Below are 19,914 nucleotides of genomic sequence, written 5' to 3'. Positions count from 1 at the left end.
GTCACCGTTCCTTCACTGTTGCTGGGTCAAAATCCTGGAACTCCCTTCCTAACAGCACTGTGGATGTACCTACACCACATGGACTGTAGCGGCTCAAGAAGGCAGCTCACCACCCACCACCTTCTCAAGGGCAATTAGGGATGCGTTGGCCCAGCCAGCAAAGCCCACATCCTGTGAATGAATAAAAAAAAAAGAACTGGGTCTTATACAACCTATGCTGTCCTCAGATGGGCAGCACCCATAGTCCCCGTCCTTAAACCCAACCAAAGCGACCGAATCGGTGGGGAGTACAAACTGAAAGTAGCTAAGCTAAACAGGCACCCCAATCCAAAAATTGAAGACTTGTATGCCAAATTGACAGGAGGAACAACGTACACAAAGCATGACATGAGTCATGCTTATCAACAACTAGAGTTAGATAATACCTCCCGGAAATTTGTCACAATTGATACCCACAAAGGGTTGTATCAATATACACGATTGCCTTCCGGTGTGTCCTCAGCTTGTGCCATCTTTCAGAGAACAATGGAAAGCTTACTGCAGGGACTGCCCTAGGTTGTAGTCTAACAGAGACTTGGTTGAAGGATGGACAGGATTAGCAGATAAACGTTCCAGGATTTAGATGTTTCAGGCAGGATAGAGAGGGATGTAGAAGAGGTGGAGGAGTTGCACTGCTGGTTAAGGGGAATATCACAGCTGTCCGACAGGAGGACACCTCGGTGGGCTCATGCAGCGAGGCAATATGGGTAGAGCTCCGGAATCGGAAGGGTGCAGTCACAATGTTGGGGGTTTACTATAGGCCTCCCAATTGCCAGCGGGAGATTGAGGAACAGTTATGTAGGCAGATTTTGGAAAGACGCAAAAGCACTAGGGTTGTTGTGGTGGGTGATTTTAACTTTCCCTATATTGACTGGGAATCACTTAGGGCTAGGGGTTTGGATGGTGCAGAATTTGTAAGGTGCATCCAGGAGGGTTTCCTGAGACAATATGTAGATAGACCAACTAGGGAAGGGGCAATACTGGACCTGGTATTAGGGAATTAACCCGGCCAGGTGGTCGAAGTTTCAGTAGGGGAGCATTTCGGGAAAAGTGACCATAATTCAGTAATTTTCAAGGTACTAGTGGATAAGGATAACCGGAGCCCTCGGGTTAAGGTGCTTAATTGGGGGAAGGCTAATTATAACAATATTAGGCAGGAACTGAGGAATCTAGACTGGAGGCGGATGTTTGAGGGCAAATCAACAACTGACATGTGGGGGGCTTTCAAACGTCAGTTGATAAGAATTCAGGACCGGCATGTTCCTGCTAGGATGAAGGATAAGCATGGCAAGTTTCAGGAACCTTGGATAACGAAGGATATTGTGAGATTAGTCAAAAAGAAAAGGGAAGCATTCATAAGGGCTAGAAGGCTGGGAACTGATGAAGCCCGTGGAGAATATAAAGAAAGTAGGAAGAAACTTAAGCAAGGAGTCAGGAGGACTAAAAGGGGTCATGAAAAGTCACTGGCAACCAGGATTAAGGAAAATCCCAAGGCCTTTTATACATATGTAAAAAGCAAGAGGGTAGCTAGGGAAAGGGTAGGCCCACTCAGGGACAGAGGTGGGAATCTGTGTGTGGAGCCAGAAGAAATGGGAGAGATACTAAATGAATACTTCTCATCAGTATTCACCAAAGAGAAGGACTTAGCAGTCGATTTGTCTAGGGAAGAGTGTGTAGATGGCCTGGATCATGTTGAGATCAAAAAGGAGGAGGTGTTAGGCGTCTTGAAGAATATTAAGGTGGATAAGTCCCCAGGGCCAGATGGGATCTACCCCAGAGTACTGAGGGAGGCAAGGGAGGAGATTGCTGGGGCCTTGACAGAAATCTTTGTATCCTCACTGGCTACGGGTGAGGTCCCAGAGGACTGGAGAATGGCCAATGTTGTTCCATTGTTTAAGAAGAGTAGCAGGGATAATCCAGGAAATTACAGGCCGGTTAGCCTTATGTCAGTGGTAGGGAAATTATTGGAGAAGATTCTTTGTGACAGGATTTACTACCATTTGGAAGCAAATGGGCGTATTAGTGAGAGGCAGCATGGTTTTGCGAAGGGGAGGTCGTGTCTCACTAACTTGATCGAGTTTGTCGAGGAAGTGACAAAGATGATCGACGATGGAAGGGCAGTGGATGTTATCTACATGGATTTCAGTAAGGCCTTTGACAAGGTCCCTCTTGGCAGACTGGTACAGAAGGTAGAGTCGCATGGGATCAGAGGTGAGCTGGCAAGATGGATACAGAATTGGCTTGGTCATAGAAGACAGAGGGTAGCAGTGGAAGGGTGCTTTTCTGAATGGAGAGCTGTGACTAGTGGAGTTCCGCAGGGATCAGTGCTGGGACCTTTGCTGTTTGTAGTATACATAAATGATTTGGAGGAAAATGTAACTGGGCTAATTAGTAAGTTTGCAGACGACACTAAGGTTGGAGGAGTTGCAGATAGTGAAGAGGATTGTCAAAGAATACAACGGGATAGAGATCGGTTGGAGACTTGAGCGGAGAAATGGCAGATGGAGTTTAATCCGGACAAATGTGAGGTAATGCGTTTTGGAAGGTCTAATACAGGCAGGAATTATACAGTAAATGGCAGAACCCTTAAGTGCATTGACGGGCAGAGGGATCTGGGTATACAGGTCCACAGGTCACTGAAAGTTGCAACGCAGATGGGTAAGGTAGTCAGGAAGGCATATGGCATGCTTGCCTTCATTGGCAGGGGTATTGAGTATAAAAGCTGGGAAGTCATGCTGCAGCTGTATAGAACCTTGGTTAGGCCACACTTGGAATATTGCGTGCAATTCTGGTCGCCACATTACCAGAGGGATATGGAGGCATTGGAGAGGGTGCAGAGGAGGTTTACCATGATGCTGCCTGGTCTGGAGGTTATTAGCTATGAGGAGAGGTTGGAGAAACTTGGATTGTTCTCACTAGAGCGAAGGAGATTGAGGGGCGACTTGATAGAAGTTTACAAAATTATGAGTGGCATGGACGGAGTAGATAGTCAGAAGCTTTTTCCCAGGGTGGAAGAGTCATTTACTAGGGGACATAGATTTAAGGTGAGAGGAGAAAACTATAGAGGAGATGTGCGGGGCAAGTTTTTTACGCTGAGGGTAGTGAGTGTCTGGAATTTGCTGCCAGAGGAGGTGGTGGAAGCAGGTACGATAGTGGTGTTTAAGAGGTAGCTTGACAAATACATGAATAGGATGGGAATAGAGGGATACGGACCCCGGAATTGCAAAATGTTTTAGTTTGGCAGACAATATGATCGGCGCAGGCTTGGAGGGCCGAAGGGCCTGTTCCTGTGCTGTACTTTTCTTTGTTCTTTATCCCAGGCAGCTGATGGTTTGGCTGCCATTAGTGGAGTTATTAACAAGCACCAAGACCTAGCTTGGCTGGTGCTGAGAAGGACACTCCCCGTCAGATCCTTCATACACGCCCAAAGTCTCTGCGCCACCACACGCTGCCCTCCTATCAGCTGTGGTGGGAAGAGATAATTGCACACCTCCTTCTAGAATGTGCCTTTGCAAAGCAGGTATGGAGAGAGGACTCTGTGCCCTACAGGCTGTTCCCACAAAGACAAACATCAACTGCGGCTGGAGGATCATCAACTTGGTGAAAGACGCACTTTGGTCTGCCCGAAATTTGCTGATCTTCCAGTGCAAAGAGTTGTCCCTAACTGAGCGTCGTAGACTGGCACATTCCAAGGTCCAGGGCTACTTTCTGAGGGACACACTCAGGCTTGGTGCAGCCACTGCAAAGGTACAATGGGGAAAGACCAGTGTGTAAGACCTTTCATCCATAGTACACCGAGGGGCTGGTAACGGTGTAGGACCCCTCGGTATGTAAGCTTGTTCTTGAATGTATATAGTTAATACAATTGCTTTGAGGCAGCTCAAAGTGCAACATGCTCTGTGGAAAAAGTTGGTTGTTTATTGCACTTTGTTTTGACAACTTGAAATGTATTTTTTAATGTTCTTTTAGATATTTCTTTTTGAATTAAGTATATTTTAGCAAAAAAAATTGGTGGAGTGATTAAAATCAGGCTATGCACAAGAGGCTAGAGTTGGATGAGCGCAGAGAACACAGAGGGTTGTAGAGCTGGAGAAAGGTATAGAGATAAGGAAAGGCAAGGCCATGGAAGGATTTGAAAACAAGGATGAGTTTTTAAAATTGAGCTGTTGTTTAACTGGGAGCCAATGTAGTTCAGGGAGCACAGGGATGATGGCTGAACGGGACTTGCTCCACATGACAATTCAGGAGGGATTCCCAATCTCAGTCGTCATCTGGGGAGTTACTTGGCCCTGCATCTCCAGGATCATTCCCTGCACCCATTTGCCTTAAAGAATAAAGGAATTTATAGGCATGGATGTTTTTAAATAACTTACTTCAGGACAGGAAGATCAGCTTCAACTTGATAAATGTCCCAACTCTTTTTTAATGATCAATAAATGCTGCACATTGCATTGTATACCAGAATTATCTGATGAGTTGGATATAGTTACCCCAGTAGTTTAGACGTGGCTATTGCTGGATTGGGTATTCTAGGCTATCAATATTCCTGCTTGACTGGGGGAATCTGATTCTTGACTCAGGACCACGCTATCCCTATTGTATCGCTACTCCATGATCTAATCCATGATATGTTGATAGTTCCAGTTCAGTACCTTGCAGGGGCTGGCGGGGGGGTGGGGGGGGCTGTGCGGAGAAATGATGACAGACCTATGGAAAATTAAATCATTCATGGCTTAATGTTCTTATTAGTAGCTACCTTCCAACAAGCTGCAAGTGCAATCCTGTCACAAACTGGAATGGCTTCCAATCAATATCTGCATTGGTTTTAGTCACATCCCAGTAATCTGACCTGATGCTTGAGCAATCCTTTAATCTGGTCAGAGGAAATACAAAGTTAAATTATTCCTCCTGAAGAAAATGAATATTATATCAATACAGGAAACTCAGTGTGGTGGTAACTGGATCCCACTCCCTGCTCAGTTAATTCTAATCAATCATTTGAAATGCAAAAGCCAGTCAGCATGGGTTGACAGAATCACTACAGTGAAAGTGGCAGCTCTGCAGGGAGAGGGTCAGGAGGGAGCCCATCCCCTCCCATTAACCTCAACAGATGCCCTACATGTGTGGAATAAGTACAGAATGCTTATTAGCTGGGGATGGGAAAGCCAGTGAGGCAGCAGTTTCTAAAGGGCTGTTCCTTGTTATAAAAGGGAAGGTCAGTTTATTTATATGCACAAGAAGACACTTTTGTCAACAGAAGGACGGAAGCAAAGGATGTGAGGAAAATCCGCCTTTGGAAGAGGATGCTTTGGTGATCCTGTACCAGGAGTGATCTCTGATTAAAGCCAAAGCTCAAACTGTCTGGATGGAGGTCAGCAAGAGAATTGGGAGAAACAAGTGGACTATTAATAATTATTTAAATATGTGAAAGAATAACAGTAAGGTAATAAATGCACATTCTTCTCAATAAATGTTAATGTTTGAATCTGAGTAAAATAAGTTATTGATTCTGCAATTTTAAGCTTTGCAACTGAAGTGTCTTCTTTTTGTCATTAACTCATCATCATATAGTCTTATCATGACATTACCTTAATGTTTCCAACAGTAAACTCTGTAATAGAATGAATCAACATAAGTCAGGAACCACAGAGCTTATCAGAGTCATAGATTGTACAGCATACCATAAATTTATCCATGCAGGGTAGAGAATTAACATTGTGCAGAGAGGGCTTTACACTAAATAGAGGGGGTGGGGGAGGGTTCTGGAGAGGGGATACGTAGGCTTACAAAGCAAAAGGATATGGCAGCATTGCAGGACAGCTATTTAGGTAATGATGCCCAGAGTGTGACAGGAAGGGACAGAGTCTACAAACATTAAAAAAAAAGCAGCAAATAGGGTCAAAGGAAGAAAAAATGGTAAAAAGGCAAAATTAATGGCTCTTTACTTAAATGCACATAGTATTTGGAACAAAATAAATGAATTAACAGCGTAAATAGAGGTTAATGGGTATGATCTTATAGCCATTATGGAGACATGGGACTGAATTTTCCCTTTGGCTTACACGTCCGCGTGTAAAGTGACACACGGTGACGTTGGGCGAGCATCCCGATGTTACCGTGCGCCTTCGCGATATTTTGCTGGGCAGGCGCACGATGATGCCCAACGCATGCCTGTCATTAATTAACGAGCCAGTTAAGGCCTTTGATACGGCAATTGACGCCGATTTTTCGCTGCCTGCCTGTGCAATCTTCGGCTTGGCGCACGGGCGCAACAGGCAGGCGGGTAGGACACATTTGTATTAACCTCATCCATAGGCGGGACATGAGGGCTCACTGGGCTTGTGAGTGTGCATTGTCAAGCATTTATTTCTGAAAGTTTTTGAAACTTGCCTGTGTGATCTGCAGTACTTCAAAACGCATACCAGCCGCTTTGTCGGGACTCTTAACCTTCAGGTCAGTACTCTGCAGTGAGTAATCTTTTCTGGGCCTGCAGGTTTCAGGAAGCCTTCCCTTAGCCTGGGAATGGGAGCTGAACTGGCCATTGGAGGTAGCTTCTCCAAGGAGGAAGGGAGGGCTAGAAGGGGGAGGAGGCTAGGAGTGCATATTCAGCCTCCAGGGGAGCCACCTTTGGGAGGTCAGGCGCAGGCACAAGGGATGCAGGGCCAAGAGGTAGTCCAAGGTGGAAGGGGCCGCAGAAGATGCCACTATCCTGCTGCCAGGGTATACAGGCGGAAAAGCAGCTACCTCAATATGTTTGAGGTGCAGTGCCGAAGGAGGCTCCATCTCTCAAGGGAGACAGTCAACTATATCTGTCAGATGATAGGGCCTGAGATCTCCCCTAACTGTGTGGGTAGACACCCCATGCCAGTGGCTCTGAAGGTCACAGCTGCTCTCAATTTCTATGCCTCTGGCTCCTTCCAAGGGTCGGTGGGTGATCTTTGCGGTGTCTCCCAATCAGCCGTCCACACTTGTGTCAAGCAGGTTACAGACACTCTGTCCAGGCATGCATTGACCTTCATCCACTACTGTTGGGACTAGGCAAGCCAGACACAGCGAGCCAGAGGCTTCGCAGTGATTGCTGGCTTCCCCCGCGTCCAGGGTGCAATAGACTGCACACGTGTGGCCATCAAGGCACCAGCAGGTGAGCCCGGTGCCTTCGTCAACAGGAAGGGCTTCCACTCCATGAACGTGCAGATAGTGAGTGACCACAGGATGCTGATTTTACACCACTGAACATCAAGCCATTGTTTCCAGGACTGTCACTGACCTCATCTCCTCTGGAGATCTTCCTCCCACAGCTTCCAACCTGATAGTCGCCCAACCTTGGACGGCCCGCTTCTACCTCCTACCCAAAATCCACAAACAGAACTGTCCTGGCAGACCGATCGTGTCAGCCTGTTCCTGCCCCACGGAACTCATTTCTCGTTATCTTGACTCCCTTCTCTCTCCCCTTGTCCAGTCCCTTCCCACCTACATCCGTGATTCCTCTGACACCTTACGTCACATCAACAATTTCCAGTTCCCTGGCCCCAACCGCTTCTTCTTCACCATGGACGTCCAATCCCTCTACACCTCCATCCCCCACCAGGATGGTCTGAGGGCCCTTAGCTTCTTCCTTGAACAGAGGCCAGAACAATCCCCATCCACCACTACTCTCCTCCATCTGGCTGAACTTGTTCTCACAACGAACAATTTCTCCTTTAACTCCTCTCACTTCCTCCAAATAAAAGGTGTGGCTATGGGTACCCGCATGGGCCCCAGCTATGCCTGTCTCTTTATGGGGTATGTGGAACATTCCTTGTTCCAGTCCTACTCCGGCCCCCTCCCACAACTCTTTCTCCGGTACATCGATGATTACTTCGGTGCTGCTTCATGCTCTCGCCGGGACCTGGAAAAATTTATTAATTTTGCTTCCAATCTCCACCCCTCCATCATTTTCACATCGTCCATCTCTGACACTTCCCTTCCCTTCCTTGACCTCTCTGTCTCAATTTCTGATGATAGACTGTCCACCAATATCCATTACAAGCCTACCGACTCCCACAGCTACCTCGACTACAGCTCCTCACACCCCGCTTCCTGTATGGACTCCATCCCATTCTTTCAGTTCCTTTGCCTCCGTCGCATCTGTTCTGATGATGCTACCTTCAAAAACAGTTCCTCTGACATGTCCTCCTTCTTCCTTAACCGAGGTTTTCCACCCACGGTCGTTGACAGGGCCCTCAACCGTGTCCGGCCCGTCTCCCGCGCATCCGCCCTCATGCCTTCTCCTCCCTCCCAGAAACATGATAGGGTCCCCCTTGTCCTCACTTATCACCCCACCAGTCTCCGCATTCAAAGGATCATCCTCCGCCATTTCCGCCAACTCTAGCATGATGCCACCACCAAACATATCTTCCCTTCACCCCCCCGGCAGCATTCCGTAGGGATCGTTCCCTCCGGGACACCCTGGTCCACTCCTCCATCACCCCCTACTCCTCAACCCCCACCTATGGCACCTCCCCATGCCCACGCAGAAGATGCAACACCTGCCCCTCCACTTCCTCTCTCCTCACCGTCCAAGGGCCCAAACACTCCTTTCAAGTGAAGCAGCATTTCATTTGCATTTCCCCTAACTTAGTCTACTGCATTCATTGCTCCCAATGTGGTCTCCTCTACATTAGAGAGACCAAACGCAAACTGGGCGACCGCTTTGCAGAACACCTGCGGTCTGTCCGCAAGAAAGACCCAAACCTCCCTGTCGCTTGCCATTTTAACACTCCACCCTGCTCTCTTGCCCACATGTCTGTCCTTGGCTTGCTGCATTGTTCCAGTGAAGCCCAAGGCAAACTGGAGGAACAGCACCTCATCTTCCGACTAGGCACTTTACAGCCTTCTGGACTGAATATTGAATTCAACAACTTTAGATCTTGAACTCCCTCGTCCATCCCCACCCCCTTTCCGTTTCTTCCCCTTCCCTTTTGTTTTTTCCAATAACTTATATAGATTTTTCTTTTCCCACCTATTTCCATTATTTTTAATTCTATGCCTGTAATGCCCTCAGTCCTTCCACCCCACACTCACTAGAGCTGTACCTTGAGTGTCCTGCCATCCATTCTTAATTAGCACATTCTCTTAGATAATATCACCACCTTCAACACCTCTTTGTTCCTTTATCTGTGACATCTTTTGATTATCTGCTCCTTTCACTGCTTGCTTGTCCCTACAACCACCACCACCCCCCCAACTTCTCTCCCCTCACCCCCCACCACCTTAAACCAGCTTATATTTCACCCCTCTTCTATTTTTACTTAGTTCTGTTGAAGGGTCATGAGGACTCGAAACGTCAACTCTTTTCTTCTCCGCTGATGCTGCCAGACCTGCTGAGTTTTTCCAGGTAATTTTGTTTTTGTTGCTGATTTTACAAGTCTGTGCAAGGTACCCAGGCAGCTCCCATGACATCTACATCCTCAGACACTCCCAGGTGCCGGGGCTCTTCAGTGCTCCAGCCCAGCTTGATGGATAGCTGCTGGGTGACAAGTGCTATCCCCTCAGAAGGTGGCTCATGACGCCGCTCCACCATCCAAGAACAGAAGCTGAGCAGCGGTTCAATAGGAGCCACACTTCCACAAGGGCTGTGGTGGAGAGAACCATTGGCCTTCTCAAGATGAACTTCCGATGCCTGGACCGCTCAGGGGGTGCACTGCAGTACCCCTCAGATCATGTCTCGTTGATAGTGGTTGCATGCTGCGCTCTCCACATTCTCGTGCTGGAAAGTGGGGACACAGTGGACGATGAAGACGTCAATGCAGTGGCTGTGGCTGCACACGATGAGTCCAGCAATGATTCCGAGAATGAGCGTGCACAGGGAAATGCTGAGGGGGTAGACACTGACCTGGGCATACTCCAGGGAGGCAGGGACATCCGGGAGGCTTTAATCCAATGAACCTTCAGCTAGCACACCATAGATGGACCACCAGGACAAGCCTGTAGGCTCGATACTCGACACCTAAGTGCAAAATCTGCCAGGTTAGGAACAGTTACTAAGGGCCTTGTTAATAAAGCTGAATGTCCAACAAAGCACTCATTACAGTTTTGGAAACCATACACATGCAGAAGAAAAGAGGCACCCTCAGCCATGGTGACAAATCTGAATTTATTCTGTCAAGCAAACCAACTTATTCCCAAAAAAAAGAGAATAGTGTTAACAAAGAAAACAAATCAAAAGGACCTCATCTCGGGCCAACACAGAAGCACCAGTGAAAAACCCATGGTGTGCCTAAGGTGCCTTATGTTTTCATTTCCAGATACTACGTCTTGGTGCTGCCCCATGGTTTAGCGTGGCATCTGAGACAGCCTGCTGACTCTGCTGTCCTGTTGGCCTCGATGAACTTGGTGGTCGTCCTGTGGCCCGTGGAGACTGTGCTGGCCCCGCCTGGGAGGGAACTGCCAGTTCCACAGCTGGCATCTCCCCAGTCGTCGCAGCCTCACTAGATGTTACAGACACTGGGAGAGGGGCGGAGGAGCTGCCGCCCTCATCCAGAGCGCCTTGAGACACCTGCAAAGACACTAGGTAGCTGCTGCGCCAACGTGGGGTTGCTTCGGACCTCCCTGCTCACCATGGACGGATGGTCACTGAGCTGGGAAAGCTGATGCCCAAACCATCTCCCACACTGGCACTGACCAGCTGAGGTCAATGTCGATGTGAGGGTTTGCTGGTCAGAGTGCATCCCCAAGAAGCCCTGACGGGTTTCCTGGAGCAGGCTCTCCATGAGAGTCGCCACTCTCCCCATGGAGGACGCATGGCACTCAGACATGTGACTCATTGCTTCGGTGATCGTCCATGTAGATTCTTCCACCACGGAGACCAAGCCAAGCATAGCCTCATGTATCTCCCACAGATGCTCCTGCACACCCAGATGAGTCCAGAGGCACATCATCAGGAATGTGCCTGGTTCCCTGCAGTCCTCCGACTGCTTGCGCCATGGGCACTCTCTGTCTCTGCCAGCTCCTCCAGCAACTGTGAAGTGTCCTCACCACTGTGCCCACTGAGGTGCTAGTATCTGAGCTGGTGCCTGCCTCACAGAAATGGACAGTAGATCAGTTAACGTGGAGACAATGTCAAAGGGTATCCCTACCCTCTGGATTATTACGCGCTCATCCTTCCATAACTAATGATCAAGCTATGTTGCAAAATTAAATCAGTTAACATTCAGCAGTGCTATGGCTGTTGGGAGAACAATGCTGACCTCACTGTTGGGCATAAATTCCTGGCCTTAGCACTCCAGCCTCACTGACACCAGTGGACCTTGGCACAACACGTGGAGCGCAGAGCGCAGAGCGCAGCAGATGGTTCATTGCCACGCCACCTTGAAGCTCCCCTCCCAGCATGTTATCACCCTGACTTGGAGATGTCCTGGGGTTCAAACGCAGCGCCTAGGTGCTGCTCCTCCAGGTTGCCCCCAAACCAGTCTTGTGGGACTCAGTGTAACACATGCTGCGGGGGCAATACACATCTCTTCATCACCCGCTCAGGCTGACCTCAGGATGGGCAGCATCTGCTTGCCCACCCAGCAAAGGAGAAATGCCGTCAATGATTCAATGCAGTCCCTAGACTCAGACTTGTGGGGGTGGGGGGAGCCTGGCAGGGGATGCAGCAGAGGGTAAGCCGACCTGCTGGGCTACGTGACCAATGCCGACATGGTACTCACCCTGTCAGAGTGCAACAAGTTGTTGAAGCGCTTGCGACACTAGCTCCAGGTGCGCCACACCACGTCGCGGGAGCTCACCACCCAGGCACGTTTTGTCATGTCGGGGGGCCTCCTCCTCCCATCCTGGGGAACCAGCACCTCCTGCCGTGCTGCCACCTCCTCGAGGAGGGCAGCAAGACAGTCATCCGAGAAACGAGGGGCACACTGGCCCTACCCTCCGGCCTGGCCTGTCCCGCTGTCCTACCCTCCAGCCTCGCCTGCTCCGCTGGCTTACCCTTCAGACTGGCCTCACCAGAAGCCCTCTGGTGAGTTCTTCCACTTGACATTGTGAGCAGCCTTGTAAAGGCTGCCAGCGCTTCTGATAAACAGGCCACCCGGTCGCCATTGGACCTGGCAGACAATGAACTCCTGCCGCCGCCCACCCACTCCCGCTATCCTCGGCAATTGGGCATTATGCTGGGCAGGCCTTAATTGGCCCACCCGAGTAAAATGGCGGCGCGGACCCAATCGCGGGCAGTGATCAGGCCCATGCCCGCCTGCTCCCGCTCCAATCCCCCGCCAAACAGAAAATTCAGCCCACGGTGTCCATGTGGTGCAGGTGCACCCACAATGCTGTTAGGCAGGGAGTTTCAGGATTTTGACCCCGTGACAGTGAAGGAATGGCAATATATTTCCAAGTCAGGATGGTGAGCAATTTGGAGGGGAACTTCCAGGTGATGGTGTTCACATCTATCTGCTGCCCTTGTCCTTCTAGATGGTAGTGGTCATGGGTTTGGAAGGTGCTGTCGAAGGAGCCTTGGTGAATTCCTGCAGTACATCTTGTAGATGGTGCACACTGCTGCTATTGTGCCTCGGTGGTAGAGGGAGTGAATGTTTGTGGATGTGGTGCCAATCAAGTGGGCTGCTTTGTCCTGGACAGTGTCAAGCTTCTTGAGTGTTGTGGGAGCTGCACTCATCCAGGCAAGTGGAGAGTATACCCTCACACTCCTGACCTGTGCCTTGTAGATGGTGGACAGGCTTTGGGGAGTCAGGAGGCGAATTACTCATCCCACGATTCCTAGCCTTTGACCTGCTCTTGTAGCCACAGTATTTATATGAGTAGTCCAGTTCAGTTTCTGGTCAATGGTAACCCCCAGGATGTTAATAGTAGGGAATTCAGTGATGGTAATGCCATTGAACATCAAGGGGCGATGGTTAGATTCTCCCTTGTTGGAGATGGTCATTGCTTGGCACTTGTGTGGCGCAAATGTTACTTGCCACTTATCAGCCCAAGCCTAGATATTGTCCAGATCTTGCTGCATTTGGACATGGACTGCTTCAGTATATGAGGAGTCGTGAATGGTGCTGAACATTGTGCAATCATCAGCGAACATCCCCACTTCTGACCTTATGATGAAAGGAGGGTCATTGATGAAGCAGCTGAAAGTGGTTGGGCCGGGGACATTACCCTGAGAAACTCCTGCAGTGATGACCTGGAGCTGAAATGACTGACCTCCAGCAACCACAACCACCTTCCTTTTTGTTAGGTATGAATCCAACCAGTGGAGATTTTTCCCCGATTCCCATTGACTCCAGTTTTACTCAGGCTCCTTAATGCCACACTCGGTCAAATGTTGCCTTGATGTCAAGGGCAGTCACTCTCACCTCACCTCGGGAGTTCAGCTGTTTTGTCCATGTTTGAACCAAGGCTGTAATGAGGTCAGGAGCTAAGTTCCCCTGGCAGAACCCAAACAGGGCGTCAGTGAGCAGGTTATTGCTAAGCAAGTGCAGCTTGATAGCACTGTTGATGACCCCTTCCATTACTTTACTGATGACCGAGAATCGACTGATGGGCAGTAATTGGCCGGGTTGGATTTGTCCTGCATTTTGTGAATAGAACATACCTGGACAATTTTCCACATAGCCAAGTAGATGTCAGTGTTGTAGCTGTACTGGAACAGCTTGGCTAGAGGCGTGGCGAGTTCTGTAGCACAAATCTTCAGTACTATTGCCGGAATATTGTCAGGGCCCATTGCCTTTGCAATATCCAGTGCCTTCAGCCATTTCTTGATAAATTAGCAGAGGTAGCCTTGAGCAAGAATTCATAGAGTGTATTTGGGACAGTTTCCTAGGACAATATGATGTGAATCCAACCAGGGATCAGGGTATTTTGGTTCTGGTAACATGTAATGAGGCAAGTTTAATAAATGATCTTAGAGTGAAAGACCCTTAGGAAACAGTGACCATAACATGGTAGAATTTAGCATTCAGTTTGAGAGTGAGAAACTTGGGCCAGAAACAACTGCGATAAACTTAAATAGGGATAATTACAAATGAATGAGGGCAGTGTTGGCTGGAGTGAACTGGGAAAGGAGTTTAGCAGAAAAGACGGTTGATGAACAATGGCAGACGTTTAAGAAAATAGTTCATGACTTGCAACAAAGATATATCCCAGTGAAGAAGAAGGATTCTAGGAAGGGGATAAATCAACCATGGTTAACCAAAGAAGTTAAGGATAACATCAAATTGAAAGAAGAAACATACAATGTGGCAAAGATTAGTGGCAAGCCAGAGAATTGGGAAAGTTTTAAAAACCAACAAAAGGTGACCAAAAAAAAAATAAAGAGGAAGGAAATAAACTTTGAGGGTAAACTAGCAAGTAATATAAAAGTGGACGTAATAGCTTCTTTAAATATATAAAAAGGAAGAGACAGGCCAAAGTGAACATAGGCCTCTTAGAGAATGAGGCTGGGGAAATAATACTGGGAACCAGGAAATGGCAGAGGAGTTGAATAAATACTTTGCATCAGTCTTTACACTAGAAGACACTAATAGCATTCCAAATATACTAAATAATCAAGGGGCAAAAGTGAGGGGAGGAAATAAACATAACAACAATCACTAGCGAAAAAGTACTAGCAAAAATAATGGGGCTAAAGGCCAATAAGTCACCTGCACCTGATGGGTTGCATCCTAGGATATTAAAGGAAGTAGCTACACAGATAGTGGATGCACTGGTAGTAATCTTCCAAGAATCCTTAGATTCTGGAAAAATCCCAGAAAACTGTCAATGTAACACCCTTATTCAAAGAGGGAGGGAGACAAAAAAACAGGTAACAGTAGGTCAGTTAGCTTAACATGCATCACTGAGAAAATTTTAGAGTCTATTATAAAAGATGTAATAGCAGAGCATTAGAAATACATAATATAATCAAGCAGAGTCAACATGGCTTCATGAAGGGGAAATCGTATCTGACAAATTTATTAGAATTCCTTGAGAAGGTAGCAAGCAGGATAGATAAAGAGGAACTAGTAGATGTAATGTATTTGGATTTCCAAAAGGCATTCAAGAAGGTACCGCACATAAGGCTACTTAATAAGATAAGAGTCCATGGTGTTGGGGGTAGTAAATTAGCATGGACAGCGGATTGACTAATGAATAGAAGACAGAGAGTTGTGATAAGGGGGGTATTTTCAGGATGGCAACCTGTAACCAGTGGAGTGCCAGAGGGATCAATGCTGGGGCCACAATTATTTACAATATATATGAATGACTTGGATGAGGGAAGTGAATGTACTATCACCAAGTTTGTGGAAGACACAAAAATAGGCAGGAAGGCAAGTGGTGAGGATGACACAAAGAGTCTACAGAGGGATATAGTCAGGTTTAGTGAGTGGGCAAAAAACTTGGTAGATGGAATATGATGTGGGAAAATGTGAGGTTATACACTTTGGAAGGAAGACTAGAGGAGCTGAATATTATTTAAATGGAGAAAGACTGCAGAAAACTGCAGCATAGAGGGATTTGGGGATCCTTGTGCATGAATCACAAAAAGCTAGCATACAAGTTCAGCAGGTAATGGGGTAGGCAAGTGGTATGTTGGCCTTTATTTCAAAGGTAATGAAGTATAAAAATAGGGAAGTCTTGCTAAAACTATACGAGCTACTAGTTAGACCACTCCTAGAGCACTGTGAACAGTTTTGGTCCCCTTATCTAAGGAAAGGTATAATGGCATTGGAGGAAGTCCAGAGAAGTTTCACTAGGTTGATCCCAGGTATGGAGGGATATTCTTATGAGCAGAGGTTGAGTCAGTTGGGCCTGTACTCATTGGAGTTTAGAAGAATGAGAGGCGACCTTATTGAAACATATAAGATTCTTAGGGGGCTTGACAGAGCAGATGCTGAGAGGTTGTTTCCTTTGTGGGAGAGTCTAGGACCAGAGGGCATAATCTCAGAGTAAGGGGCCGCCCATTTAAGACAGAGATGAGGGGGAAATTCTTCTCTCAGAGGGTAGTGAATCTGTGGAATTCTTTACCGCAGGGGGCTGTAGAGGCTGGGACATGAAGTATATTCAAGGCTGAGATAGACAGATTTTTAATCAGTAAGGGAATCAAGGGTAATGGGGAAAAGGCAGGAAAGTGGAGTTTAGGATTATCAGATCAGCCATGATCTCATTGAACGTTGCAGCAGAGATGATGGGCCAAATGGCCTACTTCTGTTCTTACATCTTATGGTCTTATGATCTCACAGGCTGCTCTCTAAATAACCTCTTACTGATAAATGGGACAGTGAAAAATGCAAGCCTGGGCCAAATTTATGGAAATCTTGGGCTATCCAAACATCAGGGCTCCCCTCTCCACATTTTTTAAAAATGGGTTTACTCCCTTAGCCTTCAATTTCCCAAGGTATCCTCAAGGCAGTGGAGGTATTCGCCCAGACCTGTAGGTTTGGTTCATGAATGCCAGCGTGTGTCCACATGCCAGTGGGCCTGCACATTGCATGACTGGGACCAAACCTCCTTCGAGTTCCTCTGAAGCTTTACCCTGGGGCTGTGAGGGACACAGTTTCTATGTGTCACCACAAGGAGGCACAACTTGCCGATGGAGAGGCTGTGTACTGACAGGGAGAGCCTTACGTATTTGGCTCTCTTTTTCGTATCTGTTGCTAGCCAGTGGTGTAGGATGAAAATGAGAAGCCAATCACACACAAAAGCAGAAAGCATACTTACTCTCTTCACCCACACACTAGATGCACCACATCGCCTGTTGGACACACAAATAATCATACTTGATCTCTTCATGTCGTATCATGTGTGCACTGCCCAAAGGCAGGTCCTTGGCTCATTGTCTGCTGATGCTTCACCATTGCTTGAGCCATTTTCTTGGCAGTTTTTGTCAGTGATGGTTGGCCATTGCCTTCCACTTTCTGGGACAAGGCGAGGAGACAGGTCCCAAGTCCACCTCAGCTGGGACAGGAATGGAGCCAGTGACAGTGAACAGACAAATCAAAGGACCCAGCCATTACATTGTAAAATCATACTACACAGTACCAATTCCAACATAGCTGTTGCTGGCCCACGTGCTTTAAGAAAAGTCCAGTAAGTCCCAAAATTTAGGGAACTTGGTGAAAGAAAACCCAATAAAATACAAAGAGATCAAATATGGAGCCAGCTGATGGATAATTGCAACATCCCCAGAATTATTGAATTGATTTGATGTCATTAGTTCACCATTGGATAGTTAAGTGAAACATTCACACTTTTACCACTTGTCAATCCGAGGCACACTACAGGCTATATAGTTGTAAATGTAAAGCATACCACTCTCAATGCTTGTATTTAATGTAGAGGAAGCTATAAGAATTTAATGGAAGATCCATTTAGTACAGACACTGAACTAGAGAACATTTGGAAAACTTGGCGAGAAATTGAAAATGTAAAAGATTGCATTGATCTGTGTCACCTAATCTCGAGGGATATATTTCTGTTAATGGTTCCAGGCAATCTAAGGATATGGTTGCTTGATTAGGAATGCAAGATTCTTGAGGTACTGGGTGAATGTGCCAATCATCTTATGACCTCACTAGCAAGCTGCTAAACTGGCACATGGTGGGAGGACAATGCTATAATTCTGCCTCTTACTCCAAGCAATTTAGGCAGCATATAAACTGTGTTGGTGCAGGGAAAAGGGTGAGGACAGAGAGATCAAGGTCTTGACATTCAGTCGGGGCTGTCCTGTTCTGCAGCTGTAATTGTGTGATATAAAGTACAGAGGTCTCCCTATTTTGTTACAGCCTTAAGGCTGTCAAAATACACAAAATGCTGTTATAGAAACTTCGGTGAATATACTACCTCCTGACTAGTCTGTTCCTCAGGCGAAAAGATCTCCCATTAACCAGGCAATTATCAGCCATTTCAGTCATTCATTGTGCTTCATTCCTGGTGTCACAACTCACTGGGGATAGTGCGCTGTAATATCAAGCCCCACTGCTCCCCGAGCCAAGACAAATGTGAAAAGTTTGACCAAACCACCAGATTGCCCCAATTCTACCTAACTGTTTAATTTAGGTTAACAGAATACAAGCACCAGGTTTGTAAACTTAATAAGTAAATAACTGTTTATTAAATATATCGTCCTTAACCAGTGGCAAAATAAAGAAATATAAACTGCTAACTTTTAGCTCTATAACTTAAACTCTACCCCTTCTTAACCCCTATGCTCAAACACACACATAAGACATACAAAACATAGATTTTAAGGGTGAGACAAAACAGTTCAATAGCACCAATCCAGAGTACAGGAATAGAGGGATTGAAGTCTTCCCAAATTCCTTGCAATTCATTGTTAATGACATGAGATGGTCTTCCAGCACTTTCAGTCTGTAGTTCACTGGTTGAAAGCTTACTTTTCAATGTATCTCTTGACAGGGGGTTTTTCAGAGAGAGCAGGTTACAGAGATATGAAGAAAAAGCCAGCTAGCTAGCTTTGTAGATTTACTAGAATCTTACACATTGGAGAGAGAGGTTTTAGGTATGTTCTCTTCGCAGGCTAGGATCTCTCTGCTCACTGCTGTCACACAAAACCTTTGTCACCTGATCAGGAGCCAATTAAAATGTTGTTGCTAGGCAGTTCCCCTTAGATAGAAACATAGAAACTAGGAGCAGGAGTAGGCCATCCGGCCCTTCGAGCCTGCTCCGCCATTGATTATGTTCATGGCTGATCATCCAACTCAAGAGCCTGCTCCCGCTTTCTCCCCAGACCCTTTGATCCCTTTCACCCCAAGAACTTTATCTAACTCCTTGAAAACATACAGTGTTTTGGTCTCAACTACTTTCTGTGGTAATGAATTCCACAGGCTCACCACTCTCTGGGTGAAGAAATTTCTCCTCATCTCAGTCCTAAATGGTCTACCCCATATTCTCAGACTGTGACCCCTGGTTATGGACTCCCCCACCATTGGGAACATCCTTCCTGCATCTACCCTGTCTAGTCCTGTTAGAATTTTATAGGTTTCTATGAGCTCCCCCCTCATCAGGATCAGGACCCCTTTCCAGCACCATTTTGTCCAGCCTGGCACACTCTGTTCCAGGAGATAGCAACATTGTATATTCTCCATCCTGTCCCAGTGAACATGCCTTTCAATTGCAGACGTGGTAGTTTTTAAAGCCACAGTCCAAGAAAATTAAAGAATAGATTCTTTACACCTGGTCTTCATTCTTTCACAGATCCAGAATCCCAAGTATGAAACCAACAACCTGCCTGGGTGTACGCTTGAGCAGAATGGACAACATGAAATACTGTGCCATCAGCCGCAGGCACAACACATCTACTGCTCTGTTCCACCTATCCAGCAGCAGGTATGTTCATCCAGTAGGGACCAGTACCAAAGTAGCCAACTCCAGCCTGTTTATATTGTCAGAAAAAGATTGAAATATTCCCAACGGCTTTGGCCATGAAAATTATCATGTCTATTTTTGAAAGTCTCACTGAAATTTGGAAGAATATTGGGGGGATATTTGAACCTTATTCCATCTGTTTCTCAGGCTGCTTAGAGTATGAGAGGAAGCTAGCTAGAAATGTAAAAGCGGATAATGAGTTTCTACAGGTATTTAAAAAGGAAAAGAATAAGTAAAGTGAGTGTTGGTCCTCTAGCAAGTATGAGTGGGGAGTTAATAACAGATAATAAGGAAATGGCTGAAAAAATGAACAAATATTTTGCATCTGTGTTCACTATAGAGGATACAAAAAACATTCCAGTAATAGCTGCAAATCAGGAGGTGAAAGGGAGAGAGGAACTTGGTGAAATTGAAATCACTAAGGAAACGGTACTGAGCAAATTGATGGAGCTGTGGGCTGGCAAGTCTCCGGGTCCCGATGGACTTCATCCCAGGGTCTTAAAAGAGGTGGCTAATGAGGTGGTTGAAGTG

General features: G+C 46.8%; 1 protein-coding gene across 1 annotated transcript in view; it reads left to right on the top strand.

Moving 5' to 3' along the window:
- Nucleotides 1-19,914, top strand: part of LOC144684173 (forkhead box protein N1-like) — an 87,387-nt gene that overhangs the window by 7,052 nt on the left and 60,421 nt on the right. Inside the window, exon 3 of the mRNA XM_078547833.1 lies at nt 19,213-19,344. Coding sequence (XP_078403959.1) covers nt 19,213-19,344 — 132 coding nt within the window. The remainder of the gene's footprint in view (nt 1-19,212; nt 19,345-19,914) is intronic.

This window comes from Cetorhinus maximus, chromosome 9 (assembly GCF_964194155.1).
Source record: "Cetorhinus maximus chromosome 9, sCetMax3.hap1.1, whole genome shotgun sequence".
Lineage (NCBI taxonomy): Eukaryota > Metazoa > Chordata > Chondrichthyes > Lamniformes > Cetorhinidae > Cetorhinus > Cetorhinus maximus.
The sequence above is the reverse complement of the archived record's forward strand: the minus strand, read 5'-3'. Positions and strand labels throughout refer to the sequence as shown.